Source organism: Budorcas taxicolor, chromosome 2, assembly GCF_023091745.1.
Source record: "Budorcas taxicolor isolate Tak-1 chromosome 2, Takin1.1, whole genome shotgun sequence".
Taxonomy (NCBI): domain Eukaryota; kingdom Metazoa; phylum Chordata; class Mammalia; order Artiodactyla; family Bovidae; genus Budorcas; species Budorcas taxicolor.
Window position 1 is genome coordinate 9,778,429 of NC_068911.1, and position 21,211 is coordinate 9,799,639.

At 55.9% G+C, this 21,211-nt stretch overlaps 1 protein-coding gene across 1 annotated transcript; it reads left to right on the top strand.

The window, feature by feature from the left end:
• Positions 1-8,179: 8,179 nt before the first annotated feature.
• Positions 8,180-20,754, top strand: LAT2 (linker for activation of T cells family member 2). Its single transcript, XM_052635915.1, has 13 exons — positions 8,180-8,215; positions 9,979-10,096; positions 10,561-10,600; positions 14,174-14,217; positions 14,400-14,451; positions 14,676-14,713; positions 14,968-15,003; positions 15,085-15,115; positions 15,652-15,707; positions 16,828-16,890; positions 17,130-17,201; positions 17,667-17,789; positions 20,107-20,754. The coding sequence occupies exons 1-12, from the start codon at positions 8,180-8,182 to the stop codon at positions 17,765-17,767; spliced, it is 687 nt and encodes a 228-aa protein (XP_052491875.1). The 3' UTR covers positions 17,768-17,789; positions 20,107-20,754.
• The last annotated feature ends 457 nt before the right edge of the window (positions 20,755-21,211 follow it).

Consider the following 21,211-nt stretch of genomic DNA (forward strand, 5'->3'; position numbering starts at 1 on the left):
GCTGCAGACTATGTTTGGGAGAGGCCCGACTGCTGGGGAAGGGGGTGAATCGGCTTACCTTGGGGTCGGAGCCTGACTGCAACTTAATCTGGAGAAATGAGCGGGGAGGGTGGGTGTGTGTGCCACCAAGTGCCTGAGCGACTGTTGACTTCAGTTGCTCCCCAGCAAGAGGACTTGATTTCAACTGGTGTTTTCGTTCAGAGGGGAGCGGGAGCATCCCTGAGGCTGAAAACCCTCTGCCCAGAGTTAAGCAGGTGGGACTTGGTCTCCTGGAGGGGTTTCCTGGAACTGGTGGGCAGAGGCTTGAAAACCAACTCTCATGATGAGAAGCCTTCCCGCGGATCCCGTCTTTGCAGGCCTGTGGACCTCGGAAGGGTCCTCTAGGTCTCCAGTCGTTCAGAGGTTTCTTGTAATTGAAATGAGGCTGCAGCTGACTCTGCCTCCGCCAGATGTGGCTGTCACTGCAGTGGTCGCTTCTTCACAAGCACCATTTTTAGAGACCATGGGAATCAGTTTAGTACCTGCATCGAAGGTATGTCTTTCCCCCAAATAAGCACCTGAATAAATAGGGTCAGTTTTGCAAATATCTGTACTAACTATGTGAATGTTCCACAGGTCATTCAGATGGATGGTTGACATCTGGTTTCTCTCTGCTGTTCTTGAACTGACTTCAGAGAAACCGATTTTAGTAGAGTGCCAATTGAGGCCCTTTTAATAAGGGGTTCGGGTTTCTAAGAATGTTCTTACCCTGGAGTCCATTTTGTCAAGAGGCCAAATTGTTTCTCCAGGTCCCAGGAGAGGACAGGTTTCCACAGCAGGCATCCAGAGGCCTGAGTTTCCCATCCTGTCTCTCATATTCCTTCAGGGAGGCCCCGGTGAGCGCGGAGCAGAAAGAGGGCAGTGGTCAGGAGGCCTGTATGTAGAAGGAAGGTGTTGGGAAGTTGTTACCTAGCGTTCCCTCTCAATTTGTGATTGCTAAGGATTAGCCTGGTTCTCTCCGTGAAGGAAATTTCTTGGTGGAGATTAAGTCTAGAAGAAGAACTGATTCACTTGAGTTTTGTAAAGCCACTCTGGCTTGAGACCTGCTAGAAACAGCGTTTCTTTGCTATGTCAGGAGATGGTGCAATGCAACCTCTAGAGACTATGCCTGGTTTTTTGTTTTTTTTTTTTGTTTTTTTTAAACAACCCTACTGTAATTAATCTCTTGTCACAAGTTGCACTTCGAGTACACTTTGGCTTCCCTTCAGTCCTCAAATTCTAAATGGCTGTTGAGGTTGTGCAGGGTCACTCGCACCACGACAGGGCTCGCTGTTCAGAATGACAGCCTCACTAGGACCTGACGGCCTCCTGGAGGATGGAGTCAGCGAGCTGTTTCCGGCTCAGCTTGCCGCATGCTGTCTGCAGAGCAGGACTCCGCACCAGCGCTTTTTTAGGGCCATCAGGGAGGGAGACCGACAGATAACATCTCGAGCTTTCTGATGTCACTGATGGTTCTCCTGGTTCTCCCCACCCTCCCCAAACAGTTTGCTCAGCCTGTAGGGCAGTGAATCACCCTAAAAGGTTCCCCTGAGGGGAGGCTAGGTGGACAGCAGGCTACTCTGGGCCCCTGGGCCTGGCCACTTCTGCCCTTATTGGTGAGGAGCTTTGCTCTGTCTTTCGCATTTTCTTGGCCAATCTTTAACGCCATTGAGATGTTTGCATTGCTTTTTATTTGAGGATTGGAAAAGACTTTGATGCTGGGAGGGATTGAGGGCAGGAGGAGAAGGGGACGACAGAGGATGAGATGGCTGGATGGCATCACTGACTCTGGACATGAATCTGAGTGAACTCTGGGAGTTGGTGATGGACAGGGAGGCCTGGCGTGCTGCAATTCATGGGGTCGCAGAGAGTCGGACACGACTGAGCAACTGAACTGAACTGAACTGAATAGGCTTAAAAACACAACTAGTATCTAAGAGTTTTCCTTTTGCATTTTTTTGTCATGAGAATGAGTCAGAATAGTGAAAGACTGTTTATTTAATTATAACCTACGACTAATCTCTTCCCACATCTGTAACCACACTCTAACTGTAAAATATTAAATATACAAACAAAAGCATGCTCCTTTGCTGTGGTGGGCTCTTTGGTTTTCAGTTCAGGAACTTAGAGAAAATGTTTTCTGTACCTGTTCACCATGGGACAGAGGGCAATAAAATCATTACTGGCCTGGAAAATTATCTTTTCTAAGCGGGATAGGGAGGCAGGGAGATCAGAGATGCTTTCCAGGTCACCAAAGGGTTCTGTAAGTAGCACCAGGATTCCTCGGAATTACTCTTGAAATACAGAATATGCTCACCAGATTTTTTTAAGTAATGTTTCAAAATATAAATGAAGATGTTACAAACTAAAAACACATGAAGTATATGAAGATTTCCTGCAAATTGGTAAGAGAAAAAGAACTCAGTGGAAAACTAAGCAACAATGAACAGGCATTTCACAGAAGAGGAAATAAAGTGCTCAACCTCAGTAGTCAAGGACCTGCATCAGGACTACAGAGAAAATACTATTTTACACCCATCCAAACAGCAAAGATCGAGAAGTCTGACAAACCAGTTGCTGCTAAGTTTGTGGGTCTTCACATGTTACAAATGAGAGTCAGTGAGTACAGCCACTGTGGGAATTAATTTGAAATGAGCATTAGCCTGAAAATTGAACGGTCCCACGCTCTAGCCCAGCGGTTCCTCTCTCAGAGATGCACCCAAGAGAAATAGCCCCACAGCTTGTGTTAATTTTATACACACACACACATAAAAAACACTACAAATACCTATATCCAGAATAGAAAACAGTTTTTTAACTATGTATAGCACAGGGAACTATACTGAGTATCCTATGATAAACCATAATGGAAAAGGATTTTTTTTTTCTTTTTTAGAAATGTGTATGTATAACTGAATCACTTTGCTGTGCAGCAGAAAGTTATACAACACTGTAAGTCAACTATACTTCAATTTTTTTTAAAGTACTTTGAAGGCTAAAAAAAATACACATAGATGACAGAAACATCACTTAGTTACGAGGGAGGCAGAAGAATGAAGGAATATTCTTGGTTCTGCTGGGTAGTGAGCTTAGGACCAAAGAGAAATGTCATAAATGCCTGGGCGTGACGGGGGGCAAGAGTGATTCTCGTTTGCATCGTAAAGGTTGAGAGTGGCAGACTCTCAGGGGCTTCGAGAATGTTGTATATGCTTCTCAATGTGCATATATCTGAAGAAAATCCATCACTTCCCATCAGCCTTGAAAGGATGCCCCAGAAGATTCTCAGTGTTAGAACTTAAGATCTGCTGTGTTACTACTTATCTTGCTTCTGTAACAATTGTGCACACAACTGACACTCAGCTGTGAGCTGAAAAGCCGGACAGTCCTGTTTGGAGTGATGAAGACAAGATGGTGGTGATGGCTGTATGGAGCTGTGAATAATTAATGCCTCTGAGGTGCCCACTTAGAAGTGGTAAAAATGGTAAATTCTATGTTACATGTATTTTGTCACAAAAAAAAAATACCAGAAACCACTGAATTGAAAAAAAGAGTTGGGGGCACTAGTATTTATATAACTGGACACAAAATGGCTAATGGTGGAGAGGGGTTGAAATGTCTAGTTTTTTAAAGCTTATCTTCTAACTCACATCTGAATGATCTATGAATAGAACTTGGAGGAATTAGAATTGCCTACAAGGGGGCAGTGGAGCCTCCTGGATTCAGGAGTGGATTCAGATTGAGTGGCTCCTCCTCCCACTCAATTTCAAAAAGCATCTTTGGGTTGAGAGACCCTTGTTTTTTATAGATGGAAAATGGGCTCAGAGAGGATCCTGGGTGCCACTGTGGAAGGACCCTGAGACTTTGCTGGCAGTCAGCAGTCGACTCCGCATCCCCCATAAATAAGAAGGCCCTTGACAGAAGCCAGCATGTGAAACAGAGCTCCATTCCCACTAGACACGTTGGACCTCCTGTCCGTCTCTGCAGATAGAGAAACCTGGGCAAGCACACAGCCCAAGGTTGGATGGAAACCAACACAGACTTGTCCCAGTGGGTGAGGAGGGGCCAGGCAGGCGGTCCCAGCGAGCCCCTGAAGCCACGAGTCGTGAAAAGACAACAGGCTTTGGGGTCTGGGTTGAAATCCAGCTTAGCCTCTCAGCCTCCAGCCAGCTTGCCTAAGGAAACGAAGGTCTTCTTACAAGAGTTGCCAAGGGACTTACACATAGCGCTGCCCCCACATGGAATGAGGGAGGCACCCGCGGTTCTCAGGCGCAGGTTTGGAACTCAGGTGAGGTTGGCTTTAGCCCTGCTGACCCCACTTGCAGGGGTGAGGACAACCAGCACTCGGGGCCCACGAGGTAGCCCAGGTCCCCGCGCCACCCTTCTCCCCCACAGGGTGGCAGCAGTGAGCACCCAGCCCTGGCGGTTTTGGTCTGCTTCCCACTGGGCCTCCCGGCAGCATCCCTAGCCTCACCTGGCAGGGCTGGACTGGGACCAGAAGAGAAACCCTGTCCCAGCAGAGAGGGGCCCAGAGCTGGGGAGCTCAGGCTCTGAGATGCCAGACAGATGGGGGGTTGAGGTGCGACCCCTGTGGGCTTCCCTGGGGACCCTAGCAAGTGGGGTAAGAGTCCAGTGGCCTTGGGCAAGTTGTTCAGTGACCACTAACAGGAGGTGCTGGGGGACCCGGCCACCTGTCCAGCACCTCCTCACCTCTACGGCCGGATGCTGGGGCAGCAAGTGGAGAGAGTGGCCGGCTCTGCACCTCTATGAGCCTCATCTGGAAAATGGGAGTAAGGGGGCCCCTGGGTCTGGAGGAGCGGCCATGCGTGTCCTTCCTTCTGCCCTTCACCTGGGTCTCCCTTCCTCTGGTGCCAGTGTCTGTCCACTCCGTCCATCTGTCTTTGCCTCTAGCCGTTCGTTACGTCTGCCCTGGCATGTGTCTCTGTGTGTTTGTGTGTCTGTGTTTCTCTTTCTCATTCTTTAGCACGTGTATCTCTTTCTTTGTGTGTGTGTGTGTGTCTAGTGTGTCCGTGTCTTACTCTGTGGCTGCCTGTGTGTGTCTGTGTTTCTCATTCTTTAGCACGTGTATCTCTTTCTTTGTGTGTGTGTGTGTGTGTGTGTGTGTGTCTAGTGTGTCCGTGTCTCACTCTCTGGCTGCCTGTGTGTGTCTGTGTTTCTCTTTCTCATTCTTTAGCATGTGTATCTCTTTCTTTGTGTGTGTGTGTGTGTCTAGTGTGTCCGTGTCTTACTCTCTGGCTGCCTGTGTGTCTGTGTTTCTCTTTCTCATTCTTTAGCACGTGTATCTCTTTCTTTGTGTGTGTGTGTGTCTCTCTCTCTGGTTTTCTTTGTGTGTGTGTGTTTTGGTGTGGGTGTGTATTTCTGTGTGTGTGTGTGTGTCTAGTGTGTCCGTGTCTTACTCTCTGGCTGCCTGTGTGTGTCTGTGCAAGCACCCCCATTTCATTCTTCATTGCCTTTCTCCTATCTCTCTGTGTGTCTCTTCCTCCCTGAGACGGGGCTTCACGTGTGTGTATTCAGCGTGCAAGTTGCGTGCGTTTGTTTCCACGTCTCTATCTGTCTCTGGGTCTCCCCGCCTCCGTCTGTTGCAAGCAGGGCCTGTCCGGCAGAGCAGCGGATGTGTGAAGGCTGATTCAGTGGCTGACAGGAAGCCCGCCACCCTGCCTGCTGCCCGCCAGTGTCTGTGGCGTTGGCATCGGCTCGGGCAGGTGTGCGTGCTCAGGATGAGGTGGCCACGGTGAGGAGGCCCCCCGCTCTCAGGTAAGCCTTTCCCAGGGGTACCTGGAGCCTGGGCCTGAGGCCAGGGTCCTGAGGCTGCCCCCCGACACCCCAGCGGGATGGGAGAGGCCCTGTTGTCCTGGCAGGAGCATCTGGTTGCCCGTTGGGTGGGCCGGGAAGAAACCAGGACGCCCCACACCTCCTGTCCTGGTGCCCCCCGGCTAGGGGCCCCTTGCCCCAGCCCCTGAAGCACCCTGGGGGCAGCTGTTTCTGGGGCTCCGGCCCCTCTCCTGCCCTCGCCTTCCCCGGCCCAGCCTGCACAGCCCTGGGAAGCAGCCAGGGTGGTCCCATCACTTCCAGAGACTGCTGAGGGGCCAGGACAGGGTTCCCAGGGGCTCAGGAGCTTTGGTTTCTTCATCTGTAAAATGGGACTGTAACGACCCTGCTGTGGAGCTACGGGATGATGGGAGAGGCGCTCCAGGCGAGGAGGCCGAGGTCCTGCCCCAGGCCCGGAGGAAGAGCTGCCCCGGCCGCCCCCACCCAGCCCCCAGCCTGGCCACCAGGTCCCTGCTTGGGGGGCTGTCGAGAAGATACAGGCCCTGGGGTGCTCCCAGGGCTCTGCTCTGTCAACGGGAGGCCATGGCCTTCCCTTTCCCCTTCCCCTTCCCCTGCCCAGAACAGGAGCTTCCCTGGGGCCCTGCACCAGGTGCCTGAGCATCAGGCACCTCCATTAGAGACCTCTGGTGAGCCTCATCTGAAGGCCAAGGTTCTTTGGGGAAACAGAGCAAAGCCCAGCAGATAAAGCCTTCCAAGGGCTGGGATGGGAACCTCTTGACTCCATCCCTACCCCGCAGCCTGCCCTTTGGCCCCGGCGGGCCTCAGTTTCCCCATCCACAGCAAGAGGAGGGCTGGGGGGCTGGGCAGGAGGGACGCCAAGGGCCTTTGGGGGCGGGAGGCTGGGTGCTGGGGCCGCTCAGCCCAACCCTGAGAGCTCTTCCGCCGTGGGCTTGTTGCAAACCTTGTTCATCTGAAAACTGCCCACTTCCCTTTCTGCTATTTTGGCCTGCAGGCCTGGGGCTGCGGTGGCCTCCTCTCCCCTCCCCACTCCACCCCGGGCGGCCTGGCCCCCGGGGGCCCTCCTGGCGCTGCGGGGGCCCAGCCCCTCTCCTTTCCCCCGCTGCCACCCCACCTGTTCTCAGACCTGGGTGGGAAAACAAGCAGAGAAGACAAGTTGAGTCCGTCTTGGTCTCGGGGAAGAGGCAGTCCTAGTTTCTTCCTCAAATGGATCTTTTTTTTTTTTTCAAATGAATCTTTTAAAAACCATATTGTGTGAGTCTTTTTAAAAAATGTAATTTAAAAAAGGATTTACAGGAAGGAGTGTAGGCCTAGAGTCCACCTGCCCTGAGTACAGGCCTTGGTTCTGACTGCTCAGCTGTGTGACCTTGGGCAGAGTACTCACCTCTCTGGGCCGCCCTCTCCTCCCTTGGAGAAGAAAGGAGCCGACCTCTCCCAGGGGATGCTGTGTGGCTCTGTGACAACTGCGGGGCTGGGTGCAACAGCCACGCTCGCCTTCAGATCCCAGGGTCTCCCAGGGTCCCAGCACGACGCCCCTCCTGGGGCAGGCTCAGGCCTGTGTGTCTGGGAGAGCAGGCAGGGAGGGCTTCAGGCAGGGTTGCCCCACGCTGTCCAGTGCAGGCCAGCCATCCAGGATGCAGCTAACCCCTTCCCATCCTGCGGGGACCGTGATGATGACAAGTCACGGTGGGCACAGCCAACTGTGCCCCACACCAGCCATCAGCAGCACCTCCAGGTGTCATCTCAGCACTGGGCCTCCCATGACGAACCCGAGGGTTGTGTCATTTTTTCCCTGCATTAACAGGGTGACCGGTGGCATTGGGACTCAGCTGCTGGGGCAGAATTTGTGTTCTCATGCCCTGCCCCCTTCCCTCACACAGTGCCAGGCGGGGGGAAGATGGACCAGGGCTAGGAGCATCCCTGACTATGGCTCATCCCAGAACAGCAGAGCCAGGAAGCAAGAGGGCCTTCTGGTGGTTGGGGGTCCTCGGGGAGGGAGGGCAGCAGAGCTCAGCAGCCCAGATCCTCGGGCCTTGAATGCCAAGCTGAGTGTGTGGACTTGCCCCTGGGGTCTCAAGCAGACCCCAAGGGTGGCCAGTGCTGGACCCTTGTCCCACGGGAGTAACCTCCCGTGGGTCTACCCCCAAACCTCCTTGGGGGCAGAAAGAGCCTTCATCTCGACCCAAAGATAAACATGTCAAGGGTGGGCACTCGAGGGAACTGTCCAAACCAGCTGGCCGGAAGTGTGACACTCAGCAAGTTTCTCTTCCTGAAACCCTGACTGTGGTCCAGGCTGGATGTGTGTGTACTCTCCACAACTGTTGGAGGAAGGCCCTGGTCGATCCCAGTTTTACAGATGAGAAAAGTGAGGCCAAGAGACCCTGAGATACAGGTAGGGGTCCCCCTGTCCAAGACCAGGGGCTCCCAACCTCACCAGCCCTGGAGGGACTTGGGCCTTGGCTGGAGGCCCAAGAGGGAGGCGGCCCTGGACCAGAGGGAGGTCTGGGGAGGGTGGAGGGTATGCGGCCTGGGAAGACGGTGCCCCAGCTCCTAGAGGACGGGGAGCTGAGGTCCCCTGGAACGATATCCTGGGGGTGACCAGTCCATCCTCTCTCCTTATATGGAGGCCACTGGGTCCCGAGGTCTGGGAATGGTGGTGTTCCCACAGACTCACTTGGCATTTGCGGGAAGGAGAGGTAACTTCTGCATGACGGGCCGCTGACAGAGGCTGAGCCCTGCACGGAGATTTCCTGTCAGCTTTGAAACGGGGATTCAGGAAGCTTGGGGTGGTGAGCGGGGCCTCAGGGTATGGTGCAGGCCTCTGGGGGAGCCAGAAAGAAGGGGAAGGCCTGCACAAAGCTCGGGTCTCTTTCAGCCTTGCCTCCCGCAGCTGTGAAGCGAGAAGCCTCCTCCCAGGTGGCCGAGGCGGGAGGCACAGGTGTTCACAGAGGGGATGCTCCATAGCATGGGGTCCACGTGCCCACCGTGGGGCACAGGCCCCGCAGGACCCCTGCTGCCCTCTGCCCACTGTCACTTTGCAAAGGAGGCTGAGTCTCTTTAGAGTTGCAACAAATCTCCCTGGAGGGCCCCTCAAGAGGGCTGAACTTGCACTCAGCAGGCCTTGCTAGGTGGCTGCCTGCAGCTTCACTGAGGCCCCGAGGCTGGGACCGGCCACTGACCACAGAGTGGCCTCTTAACCCCATCTCCCAGCACATTCCTCTACCAGCCACCAAAGTCCCTCCGCCCAGGTGCCCTTCCCCCCTTCCTGGTCTCAGGCCCACCTCCTCCGAGAAGCCTTCCTGACCTTCCTCCCAGCTCCAAGGACAGGAGGAGCCAGAGCATCTGGGTAGACAGGCATTTTAGGAATGGAAAACGCACCCCTAGCTTCCCCGGGAGGCCTTGGGTGGGAGCAGAGAATCACCCTAGGGTGGATGGGGGCTCTGGTATAGAAGGGGCAGTGGACTCTGAGCTTGGGGAACAGCGCTGGGTTCGCAGGAGGTTTTATCACAGGATGAAAGAACAGAACAAGCATTAGGGTCTGGAGTCCTTGCATGCGTGCTGGGTCACTTCAGTCATGTCTGACTCCTTGCGAAACTGTGTGGACTGCAGCCCACCGGGCTTCTCTGTCCATGGGATTCTCCAGGCAAGAATACTGGAGTGGGCTGCCATGCCTTCCTCCAGGGGATCTTCCTGACCCAGGGATCGAACCCTCATCTCTTATGTCTCCTGCACTGGCAGGCAGGTTCTTTACCACTAGCGCCTCTGGGAAGCCCCTAGGGTCTGGAGGCCGGCATTCAAATCCTGCCTTTCCCCTTTGCAGCTGTGGAATTTGAGGCTTCCGTTTCTCTGTTTATGAAATGGCTCTAGCCTCCCCCTCGCTGGGTGGCTGGGTGGACTAAGCAAAGGTGTGCGTGGGAGTGTGCGCTTACAGGCAGGTTTCCAGAACCTTCCAGCACTTGATGATGGCCCTGGGGGACCCGAGGTGCGGGTCTGGGGTCAGATGAGCGGACAGGGCTGGTTCTGACCCGTCTGGTCCCAGAGCAGGGAGGGTCGGGGACGCTGGGCTGTCAGGGGACAGTTCGGGGAGGGTTCCTAGCAGGGGCAGCCCTGTGGCCCCCACCCGGGCTCAGAGTGCCCCCTGTCGCAGCCCTGCAGGAAGAAGAGTGCCCCGGAGTGGACATGAGCACGGACACAGAACTGCTGTGGCCGGGGGCAGCTCTGCTGCTGCTGCTGGGGGCAGCGGCCGGCCTGTGTGTGCGCTGTTCCCGCCCAGGTAAAGCCTGGGGGTCGTGGGCCTGTGGGAGGAGTGCGCGGTGTCCCCAGAGAGCCGCTCAGGCCCAGACCCGGCTGCTCGGAAGGGGCAGTCAGATAAGCCTGGGGGCGCAGAAGTGAAACCCAGGGACACGGCCCCTGATCGTTCTCTGAAGACCACTGGTCTGACTGAATGGGAGTGTTGGTTCTCCGGGGTCAAAGGCATCTGTTTGCGCATGGATTGTGCCGGACAAGGGAGGGGAGAGGGGGCTGGGCTGTCTGCCTTCACGGTCCGCTCTCCTAAGTAAATGGTGCGCAAACCTCGCCAGGGTCAGGTGGCCCCCAGCGATGAGTGGCTCAGCCCCCACGTCTGGTCTGAGGCCTGCCCAGGGCAACAGGGCAGATGGTTGGGCCTCGGATCTCAGCTCCCACCTGGCCCCGGGGGGCGGGATCAGGGAACTGGCTAATCTGGTCCTGCTCTTGCAGGTGCAAAGAAGTCTGAGAAAATCTATGAGCAGAGGAGTCTGTGAGTGTCTCCCCAGCCCAGTGATGCTGTGTGTCCTGCCTGGGCGGGGGCCGTCCCTGTGGGCCTCCCCTCAGGCACCTCGCCCCCACCCCTCACCCCTTCACTTTCACCTCCTCCATGCCGGGCTCCAGTGGGTCCTCAGCACTTAGGGGAGGATGAGGGGGTGCCCAGGGACCGCCCAAACCCTGCCCCAGACTAGTTGGGGAGGGTGGGAGGCACGCTCCAGTGAGCCCAGGAGCGTCTCCAGAAATCCCCACCGTGACCCCACCCCAGTGGGAACTAGGCTGTGCTGGGGGGTTGACAGAGGAATCCTGCCCTCCCGTTGCAGGGACAGGGACCAGGGACCAGGTGCTGGGTCTGAGACAGCATGTGGGCATGAAACTTGGGGGGATCACGGAAGGCCTCCTGGAGGAGGCAGGAAGAATCTGAAGAGACAGAAGGGAAAAGGGGGACATTCCAGAGAGAGAGGGAACAGTGTGGGCAATCACTGACTTCAGGCCAGGGTGGACACTGCCTCGGGTTTGATGCAGCTGGAGTGAACATGTCTTGAGAGTAGTGAGCTGAATTCAGAGGAAGGAGAGTCTTGACCTTGGCCAGAGGCCTTGGCCTTTGTCCAAAGGGCCAAGGGGAGTCGCGGGAGAGCTGGAAGCAGGGCAGTGGTCAGGGGAGATGAAACATGAAACGCTGGCACTGACCCCAGAGCGTCAGGACCCCGGCAGGAGGGCTGCGGCCAGCGGTGTGCTGGTGGAGGGCTCCGAGACCTGCGTGCACACACGTGCACAGGCCTGCACGCCCACGCACACCCACTGGCTCCCCCAGCGCTCATTCATGCATGCACTTCTCACACACACACAGGGCCTGCTTGCACGCCTGGGCAGGCACTCACATACAAACTTGCTCACACACCCTCTTCTCATTTCCTTTTGCAACTGAAAAACCACAGTGAGATTTGAAAATAGAATTTTCCCATCCATGCCCACTCCAAGGGCTGGGGCTGGACCTTCCCAGCCTTTTGGGGTCCCTTGGTCCTCTGGCTCGCCAGCCCTCAACCTCCACCGGGGGTGTGGACTGGACTACCCTGGTGCCCTCCCCACTGGCCACACCCCTGCCCCAAGGCAAGTTCCTCAATATCTTCCCTCTCCCCTCCTCCCTTAGCCCCTGCCCACTCCAGTCCCCCGATTAATCTTATAACTGAAGATCCTCAGAGGCACAAGCTAAACCTCCCCATGTGGGTGGTGGAGAAAGAGGCCTGAGTGGAAGGAGATCAGAGGGGAGACTTGGGCTCTCCTCGCCTCACTTGGGTTCAGTCCTACCAGCCTGTGCCAGGCCCAGCTCCTGTATCATTTCCTCTGGGAAGCCAGGCCAGACTCTCTTCTGTGGATTTAGGGCCTTGTTCCTAAATCAGATCACTTTCACCCCTCAGGAGCTCCTGGAAGACTGGACCAGGTCGCCATTCTGGTCCATGGAACAAACCCAAGAGGCTTTTATAATTAGCTAATCTGCTCCACTATCCTTAGTGGTGGCATTCATTCCAAAAGGCACTTCATGGGCCAAAATGTCAGCTAAAGCTCCAGCCCTCATCTCTGCATTCCATGCAGCAGTAAGAATGAAGAAGGAAGACAAAAAGGGTGCATCCCAGTTGGGAGTGCCTCCTTATTTAGGTTTCACATGTAGAATATTTAATTTCTATTTCTGTATACCCTATATCAAGCGTACCAATGAACATTTAATTTCCATCTGTCATCACACAGTTCATCCCCTTTACCAATTTTGCCCTCTCAACTTTGGTAAACACTACTCTTCTCTCTGTACCCACAAGTTAGTTTTTGTTTGGTTTGTTCGTTTATTTTGTTTGTTTTTTATATTTCATATACGAGTGAAATCATACGGAATTTTTCCTTCTCTAACTTATTTCACTTAGCATAATACCCTCAAGGTCCAACCACATTGTCACAAATAGCAAGATTTTGTGTTTTTATGGGTAAATAGTATTCCGTGGTATATATACGCCACATCCTCTTTACTCACTCATCTATGTGTTGAAGGACACTTAGATTGTCTCCGTGTCTTGGCTATTGTAAATAGAGCTGCAACAAACATAGGGGCACGTATCTTGTTGTTGTTCAGTTGCTAAGTCGTGTCAGACTCTGCAACGCCATGGATTGCAGCATGCCAGGCTCCTCTGTCCTTCACTATGTCTCAGAGTTTGCTCAGATTCAAGTCCATTGAGTCAGTGATGCCATCCACCCATCTCATCTTGTGCCTCCTCCTTCTCCTCCTGCCCTCAATCTTTCCCAGCATCAGGGTGTTTTCCAGTGAGTCAGTTCTTCGCATCAGGTGGCCAGAGTATTGGTGCTTCAGCATCAGTCCTTCCAATGAGTATTCAGGGTTGATTTCCTGTAGGATTGACTGGTTTAATCTCTTTGCTGTTCAAGGGACTCTCAAGAGTCTTCTGCAGCATTGTATACAGCTTTTCAAATTAGTTATTTCATATTCTTTAGATAAATACCCAGAAGTGGGATTGCTGGATTATATGGTAGTTTTATCCTTAGTATTTTGGGGCATCTCCATATTGAATTTATAGTGACTATACTAATTTATATTCCCCCCCAATAGCACACAAGAGTTTCCTTTCCTCTACATCCTTACCAACACTTTTTATTTCTTGCCTTTTTGATAATATTGTTGTTCTATCAGGTCTAAGGTGAAACTTCACCGTGGTTTTGATTTGCATTTATTTCCTTCATAATTAGTGATGTTGAACATCTTTTCATATCTGTTGGCCATTTATAAGTCTTCTTTAGAAAAATGTCTATTCAGCTCCTCTGCCCAGTTTGTTAATCAGGTTGTTTTTTGGTTGTTATGAGTTGTTTATATATTATATTATAAGGGACATTAAGCCCTTATCAGATATATCATTTGCAAATAGCTTCTCCTGCTTGGCAGACGGTCTTTTGGTTTCATCGATGACTTCCTTGGCTGAGCAGAAGGTTTTTAGTTTGATGTCGTACATTTATTGGGAAATAGAGCCTTATAGATGGGTGTGTGATTGTCTAAATATAAATCAGGTTCTGTTTGAAAGGAAGAAAGTGATAGTTAGATGTCTAGCTGTGTTTGCTAAGCCCTGAAGTTGCCTCTAAGCCCTGAAGTTGCCTCATCCGTTACTGGGGAATAAATGGCATGTTTGAACATCTCCAGGACACGGTGCTCTCAAAGGAATCTTAAACATTCCTGGGGTGGTAGGTGGTGGGGGCAGCCTCTTTGTTGCTTCTGGTTGAAGTCATCACCAGGTCCCTGAGCAGCTCTCCCAGCCCTGCCCACAGACCTTCCTGACCATCTACGTGTCTGGTTGGCTCCAGCCCAGGCCCGTGTGAGAAGGGTGGGCACCAGTGGGCAGGCAGGGGGGCTGTATGGACGAGGAGACCATCAGGAAACCCGGGATCTGAGTCCTGGAGGGCTGGCAGCAACCCCTCACTCTCGCCGTGGTCTGTCCATCCCTGTCCATCTGTTCTCTCTGTCCCTGGGGCTGTGGGAAGCCAGGCCCTGACTCAGCACAGCTCTGTGTGTTTCCAGGCAAGAGAATCAGCAGAGCTTTGCAGTGGCCCGGACCTACACCCGTGAGTCCCCTGGCAGACGGGTCCCAGGCTGGGCTCAGGGTTGGGGGTGTCAGCCTCAAAGTCCCTTTCATCCTCATTGTTCTGAGGCTGTGGCCAGGCCTGATCGGGCTGGGTGATGGGGTGAAGGGACTACACCAGCCAGCTGGTCTGGGGCCCGGCCAATACCGCCTCATCCTTTGCAGTGGTCAGGGAGGCCTGGCCCGGGGACACGGCCTCCAACATGGAGTTGACGAGGTAGGAATGAGCCCCCAAACCCACACCCAAGGGAGGTGATGAGGAGGGCCCTGGGGAGTCCCCACCTGGCAGAGCCCAGGCCAAGACCCTGCTCCTTCCTCAGACTTCAGAGCCCCAGTTCTGATTCTGAGGGCACTACCAGGGGGGCTGTGGGCTCCAGACCCCCAGGAACCCCAAGGGCCTCCTCCCAGCCCCTTCTCAGCCCTGCCCCCGCTCCCATGCAGGAAGGACAAGCTGTTGCGGTTCTCGCCCAGCCTCGAGGGTGAGTGACCTGGGACACAGGGGTGGGGGCTGGGGCAAGATGGGACGGAGACAGGTGAATACCTGGTGGGACAGGTACTAAGCACGAGGCCTTCCCAGAGGAGAGACATGCCAGCTGGGCTGGGAGGCCTGATGGCTGGCCCAGTGGGGCAAGGGGACAGAGAGCAGGTGTGAAGGTGTGAAGACTGGGAAACACCTGGAGGGGTCCAGGCTGGGGAACCAGCATTGAGCCAATGGGCGTGGACTTTCTTCCAGATTCTTCATCCCCCAGGTACCAGTACTTCAGCAAAGGTAGGTGGGTTCTGGGCAGGAGGGGGCTGCTGTGCGGGCCCACAGCCCCTGCCGCAGCCTGATTCTCGCTCCCTCCCGCAGGAAGCAGACCCAGATCAGAGGAATCCTACATGTGAGCGGCCTTCTGTGGGCCCTGGCCACCTCCGCCCCGCCCTCAGCTTCCTTCCGCGAGAACGGCCTCCTGCCCTGGAAACCCGTGGGCCCGAGCAGGCTCCCTGCAGCACCGTGGTCCCTCAGAGGACCTTGGCTTCGTGGGGACGAGGCCGGGGCAGGGACGCAGCCCTGCTCGGGGGCGGGGCCGTCTGGAGTGGGCGGGGCCGCCTGAGTGGGCGGGGCTCACCCTGCGTCGGCTGACCATCCAGAGGAAGGGCCCCCCAGGACATCTCCTCCTGGGCTCCCTGTTGGGCAAACTGAGGTTCCGGGGCGGGAGGCGACTTGCCTGAAGTCACCCGGCGCGGTGGCTGGAGCCAGGCCACCACGCTCTCAGCCCCAAGGTGGCTCAGGGGTGAGACCCTGGCTGAGCCCCGCACGGGCTCCGGGGGCAGTGACGACGGGGGAGGGGGGCAGCCGTGGTCTCACCACGTGAAGCCCGCATCCCCACCACGGGCCTGCCCCGCAGCTGGTGTTGTGTCTGTGTTTTCTTGTCAGAGACCCCACCTCCACGGACTATTACAATTGCGATCCGTTCCAGAAGCCCGTGGAAGGTGAGGCAGAGGAGGCAGCGAGGGCAGATCAGCTTCAGAGGCCACACCCTCGGGGCTGGGCCAGAGAGGGTTCGGAGGACCCGGGAGGACGGAGAGGACTGGGGAGGATCTGGGAGGATCCGGGAGGACTGGGGAGAACGAGGAGGACCGGGGAGGACCTAGGAGGATCTGGGAGGACCGAGGAGGCCTGGGGAGGATCAAGGAGGACTAAGGAGGATCTGGGAGGATTGAGGAGGCTGGCACTGCGGGCAGGAGCTGAGATGCAGAGGAGGGCAGGGATGGGAGGGAGTAACAGTCAGGGAGCAGAAGGGGAGCTGAGGGCAGGGACCGGGGTCAGGCTGGTCCCCTTGTCATTCAGGGCCCCCCTCAAGGCTGGGGACACATGGGTCCTTGGAGGGAGGCCCTGGAAGGGGCAGACTTGCTTGAAGGATGCCAAGCCCTGCTAGCCCTGAGGGTGCTGGAACCCTGGGCTCTTTACACCTTGGCTTTACAGAACAAGAGGGTGGGCAGTGCCTGCTGAAAGGGGCATAGGCCTGGACCCCCGCCTAGGCCGAGCTAGAGTGGGAGTGAAGGTCTTCTCCCCCGCTGCGCTCCTATATTGGGGGGAAAGCCCTCACTTCTCAGAACTTCTTCAACAAAGATGGAAGCTGGGTGGGGTGGTGTTTAGAGCTTAGCTTCCTTGTTGGGGTGTGGGGGTGGGGTGCAAAGCCAGGGTACCAGGCTCTGATATGCCACACCCAGCCTAGGCGCTGGGCAGAGGATCCTCAGCCTGCCCCCACTGCCTGAAGGGTTAGGCAGGTCCCTGTCTCCTGTGCCCCCAGTGGTTCTGCCTGCCCCTCTTGCCCGCAGAGAGATGGCTCTCCCTTCTCTTTAACTATCCACGCTGGGCCTGCCCCTCCCCAGAGCGTTCAGGGGTAGCTTTGAAAGACAGAAGGAGCCCAGGGTGGAAGCCACGGAGCCAGGCCTGTGCCCATTAAGACGCTTGTCCAGGAGAATGTTCGAGGCCCTGCGGGACCCAGAGGGGGATTGATGAGACAGAGGGAGGGAGGAAGAGCCAGGCTTGCAGGCTTGTCAGGCAGGACCCACCAGCACCCCCCACCCTCTCCCCTCTCCCTGGCAGATGACGATGACACCAATTCCTATGAGAACGTGCTCATTTGCAAGCCAAAGAGAATGGACTCGGGTAAGTTTGTGCTGCTGGGGTCTGGAGCTCCCGCTGCAGGGTTCACCATGACCAGACCTTGTGTCCCGGGAGGAGGCCCCGTCAGTCCCTGGATCTCCCTCCCTCCCTCGAGGGTCTGCCAAGTGCATGAAGGATGCAGGCTGCCCCTCTAGAGGGGCAGCCACAGCACCTCACTGGCCTGAGGAATGGCCCTGGTGGCTGTCCCTTCCCCAGCCCCTGTCCTGGTGCTCTCCCTGCAGGGGACGAGGGGTCTGAGGATTATCAGAACTCGGCGTCCATCCAGCAGTGGCAAGAGTCCAAGAGAGTCGTGGGTATGTGGCCGGAGCCCAGGCATTCCCGAATGGTCGCCTTCAGCTGGCTTGCACTGGAGGAGGGCTGCCCTAGCCTGGGACACACAGTCAGGGGGAGGGGGAGAGAGGGGCGCTTAGAGGATCTGGGAGGACGAGGCCAGGTGGGCTCCCCCGAGGCCCATCCAGCTGATCCCACGGCAAAGCTTCTGGTGCATCAGCGGCTACAGCGGCACAGGACCTCCTTCGGCAGCACCGTGGCCTCTGAGGTTGGGTCCTCCTGGCCTGCTGCCCCGTCCAGCAGCTTGGATGGAATCGCACCTGCCCTGCTCCGGGCGGGACAGACTGCTGGCAGATCCCAGAGGGGATGGGACGGACACACTGCCCAGTGTAGCCTTTCCCGTGCGCTGCTTGGTGCCATCTGCGGAGACAGGGCCGGGCTGAGCGTGTCCATGCAAACCCTCTGACCATCTGCCCGCGGATCCGCAGAGCCAGCCCCACGGGAAGCGTCGCTTTCCCTGGCAGGAAGCCCAGACGAGGACGGGGAGCCCGATTATGTGAACGGGGATGTGGCGGCCACCGAAGCTTAGGGAAGAAGGTGCCTGGAGGAAGGTATGGTCCCGGCTGGTGGGCTGCATGAGGGGGATCACACCCCCAGGGAAAGGTAGAGCACTGGAGCTGGAGGAGCCACAGCGGGGGCTGTGGACAGCACTCATGGGTGCTGACATGGGGTCGTTTCTTGGGGCACTGGACCTCCCGACAAGTCCCTGCCCACCCCCAACTCTTGTGGCTGGTGTGGTGAGGTAACATGTTTACGGCAGACACAAAGTCTCAGCCCCAGGGGTATCAGGCAGGGCAGGCTGGTGAGTCTGGGTGGGCCTCTGCAACCTTGGAGGGTGATTTAACCTCCCGTGACCCACTTCCTCCCTTGCAACGTGGAGCTACTGGGACCTGTGTCTTAGATGGGACACGCAAGACCCTCACAGAAAGCAGGGCCAAGGACTTCCCAGGTAGCCTGGTGGTTAGGACTCCGCGCTGCCGCTGCAAAGAACATGGGTTTGATCCCTGGTCGAGGAACTAAGATCCTGCATGCCACGTGGTGTAGCAGCAACACCCCCCCCCCCCCCCCAAAAAAAAGAAGCCGCAGGACCAGGATGACTTGCCCATGTTGGACTCAGGAATGGCGTGGGATGGGGGGCTGGTGATGGTGCCAAGTGCTCACACACCACCCCTTGGCGCCCCCCAAGGCACAGAGAGGACAAGCCACCTGCCGAGGTCCCCACTTAGAGTGCGTGGAGAAGGGGATGGACACAGGAGCACAAAGATGTAGGAGCCCGGGCCCTGCCTCCAGAAGGGAGGGAGTCGATCTGAGGGTCCTGGAAAGGCTGCCTGAAGTCCTGATCTGGGGGACACAGGCAAGCCTGTCACACTGGGGGCAGGCCTGGGCCATTTGAGAAACCAGCAATAGTATCAGCCACAGGCGTTTAAGCTCAAAGGGCAGAGCCCGTGGTTCATTCATTCACCCCACACCTAGGGGGCACCTGCCAGGGGCAAGTTCTGCCTTAGGGGCTAGGGACACAGTGATAAAGAGAAGATACACAAATCCCTGTCCACTGAGAACTTCCATTCTGATGGGAGAGAGGAAACAAGAGAACTAGCTGGAAGAGGAGAGGGGAGAAGAGGGAAGGGAGGAGAGGGGAGGGGAGAAAGGAAATTGAGCAGTTAGGATGTTAGAGGTGGGGAGAGGCAGGAGGAATGTGGTGGGGCAGGGGAGGGTGCCGTCATTTAAGCTGGGAGGCAGAGAAGTCTTTCAGAGCTCCCCTCCTCACTCTTCTGGTGGGGGGAAGGACCCCCAACAGGAGCCTGATTCCTACAACAGGAGGGGAACAGAACAGAGCAATGGGGTGTGGCAGAGGTGGAGGGCAGGGCCAGCAGCTGGGTTTTTTCTGAGATGGGGATGTGCTCGGCAGGGGAAGAGCGACTTGCTGTTTCTCGGGTATCACTGCCCACCATTGTGTAGAGATGTGAATACAGGGGAAGAGGAGGCAGGGAGGCCAGTGCCTTCGGGCAGGAACCCGGGAGGCCGCGGTGGAGGCAGACCGTTTGTGCAGCTGAAGGGGCTCCCTGACGCGCGGCGTGTCAGCTGCCAGGTGGAGTGAGGATTGAAGAGGCCTGGGGGTTTTGCCCGAGTCAAACAGAGGGCATCACTATCTGCAGCTGAGATCAGGGAGGTGACCAGCAGAGCGGGTTTTGTGGGCAAGGCTGGTTTATGTCTGAGCTTGCTAAGTTGGAGATACCGTGCAGGAGGTTGTACGAAGTGGGGAGTTAAGAGCCCTGCGTCTGGATTCAGGGAGAGGGCAGGAGCAAAGAGGCTGTGCAGGTTCCTAAGAGGAAAGAAATTAGAGTATGCTGTCTGACACACAATACGGGGAGCCTTAAGTTTGGGGTCGGACTCTGGCTGGCTGGAATTTACACCCTCGACCTTGCACACAAGAAGGTCTGAACTGCACAAGCTGGTGTCCAAAGTGGCCTGACAAGACTGGAAAGGCCTAATCCCCGTGTTTGAGTAAGTGAAAGGGCCACCAGGCAAGGCTGGGGGCAGAGTGGAGTTAGGGCCTAGTACCTCTAGTCAAGTCCCTTCAGGAATTCAAACAAAAAGCAGGCACCTCCCTGGTGGTCCAGTGGTTCGGACTCCGAGCTTCCATGGGGATTCATTCCCTGACTGGGGAACTAAGATCCCCAGCCTCTCACCTAAAAAAAGAAAAAAAACGGCAGCTCCTGGCTCCTGGAATAAGAAACACGCTCGTTTGATGGGCAGGTTCTCTGCTCACTGACCATCACTGTGTATCCTCCTGGGGCCAAGGGGACAAAGCATCAGGCCAGGCAAACCTTTCCCTCTTTTAACAAATACCTTTCCTCTTCATTGAAGGAACCAGGGAACCATTTATCGCCTCCCCAGGACCCCTTCTCCAGAGCCGCTCAACTTCTACACTCCCTACTGCACTCCTGGGAGGGGCGTCAACGTGTCCTGAGGACCAGCCGGCTGGCCACAGGGCACCCAGCCCGGGAAAGGACAGTTATATGGAGCCAACCTCTGACCGGCTCCCACGGGCAAGGCAGGAGCCTGGGGTCTGGCGGCTCCCGCGGTGGTCCCGAGCCCAGAACTGGGGGCAGCCGCATCCCCCTACCTGCATTGAAAACATCGTACTACATGGGTGTTCATGTCCTTTTTTTTCTGCTTTGGATTTTGATCCCAAATTGCTTACTAACGTTGGTTGCCGGGATTTCATGGTGGATAAGCTTGTACAATTAATTTATGCAGGTGGAGTCGTATTTAATATTTTGCGTTTCTGGGTAGAGGTTGTGTAGTAACCTGTCTCCTTTAAGCATTACGTGTACTTCACTTCGACAGTTGGGGGTGCCCTGGCGCTCCTTTCTCTGGGCCTCGGTTGACTGAAGCAGAGATGAAGCCGCAGCTAACTTCGTGAACCTCTCGTGGGAGCATCCGCTGCGGGCAGACTGTGGAAGGGGCAGGCGGGGAGGAGTGGCCGGGGCCCTGGCTGACTGGGCAGGAACACGACCGTCTCATGGGACAGGCGGGAGCCTGAGGGACCTTCTGCCTCAGAAAAGCCAGAGTCAGGGAGACAAAGCGCCTCCTCCGACCGAAACGTCTCAATAAACATTTCCAGTTTAAGAGCAGTGATGTTCCTGTCTGCTTTCCCTGCCTCACTGGAGCCTTCTAAGGCGATGAAGGTCAGGCTTGTTTCATACAAAGGGGCCCTGAGGGATGTCCCAGGTGGTCCAGTGGCAAAGACTCTGTGTTCCCAATGCAGGGGGCCTGGGTTCCATCCCTGCGGTCAGGGATCCCCCAAGCCGCAACTAAGAGTTCGCAGGTCGCAGCTAAAGAAGTGCCCAATGCCACAAAGATGGATGATCTGGCATGCCGCGACCTGGCGCAGCCAAAGAAATACTTAGAACAACCCCAAAACTCTGAGATCTGGAGAGAAGGCTGGGGCCAAGAACCTCTTTCCAGA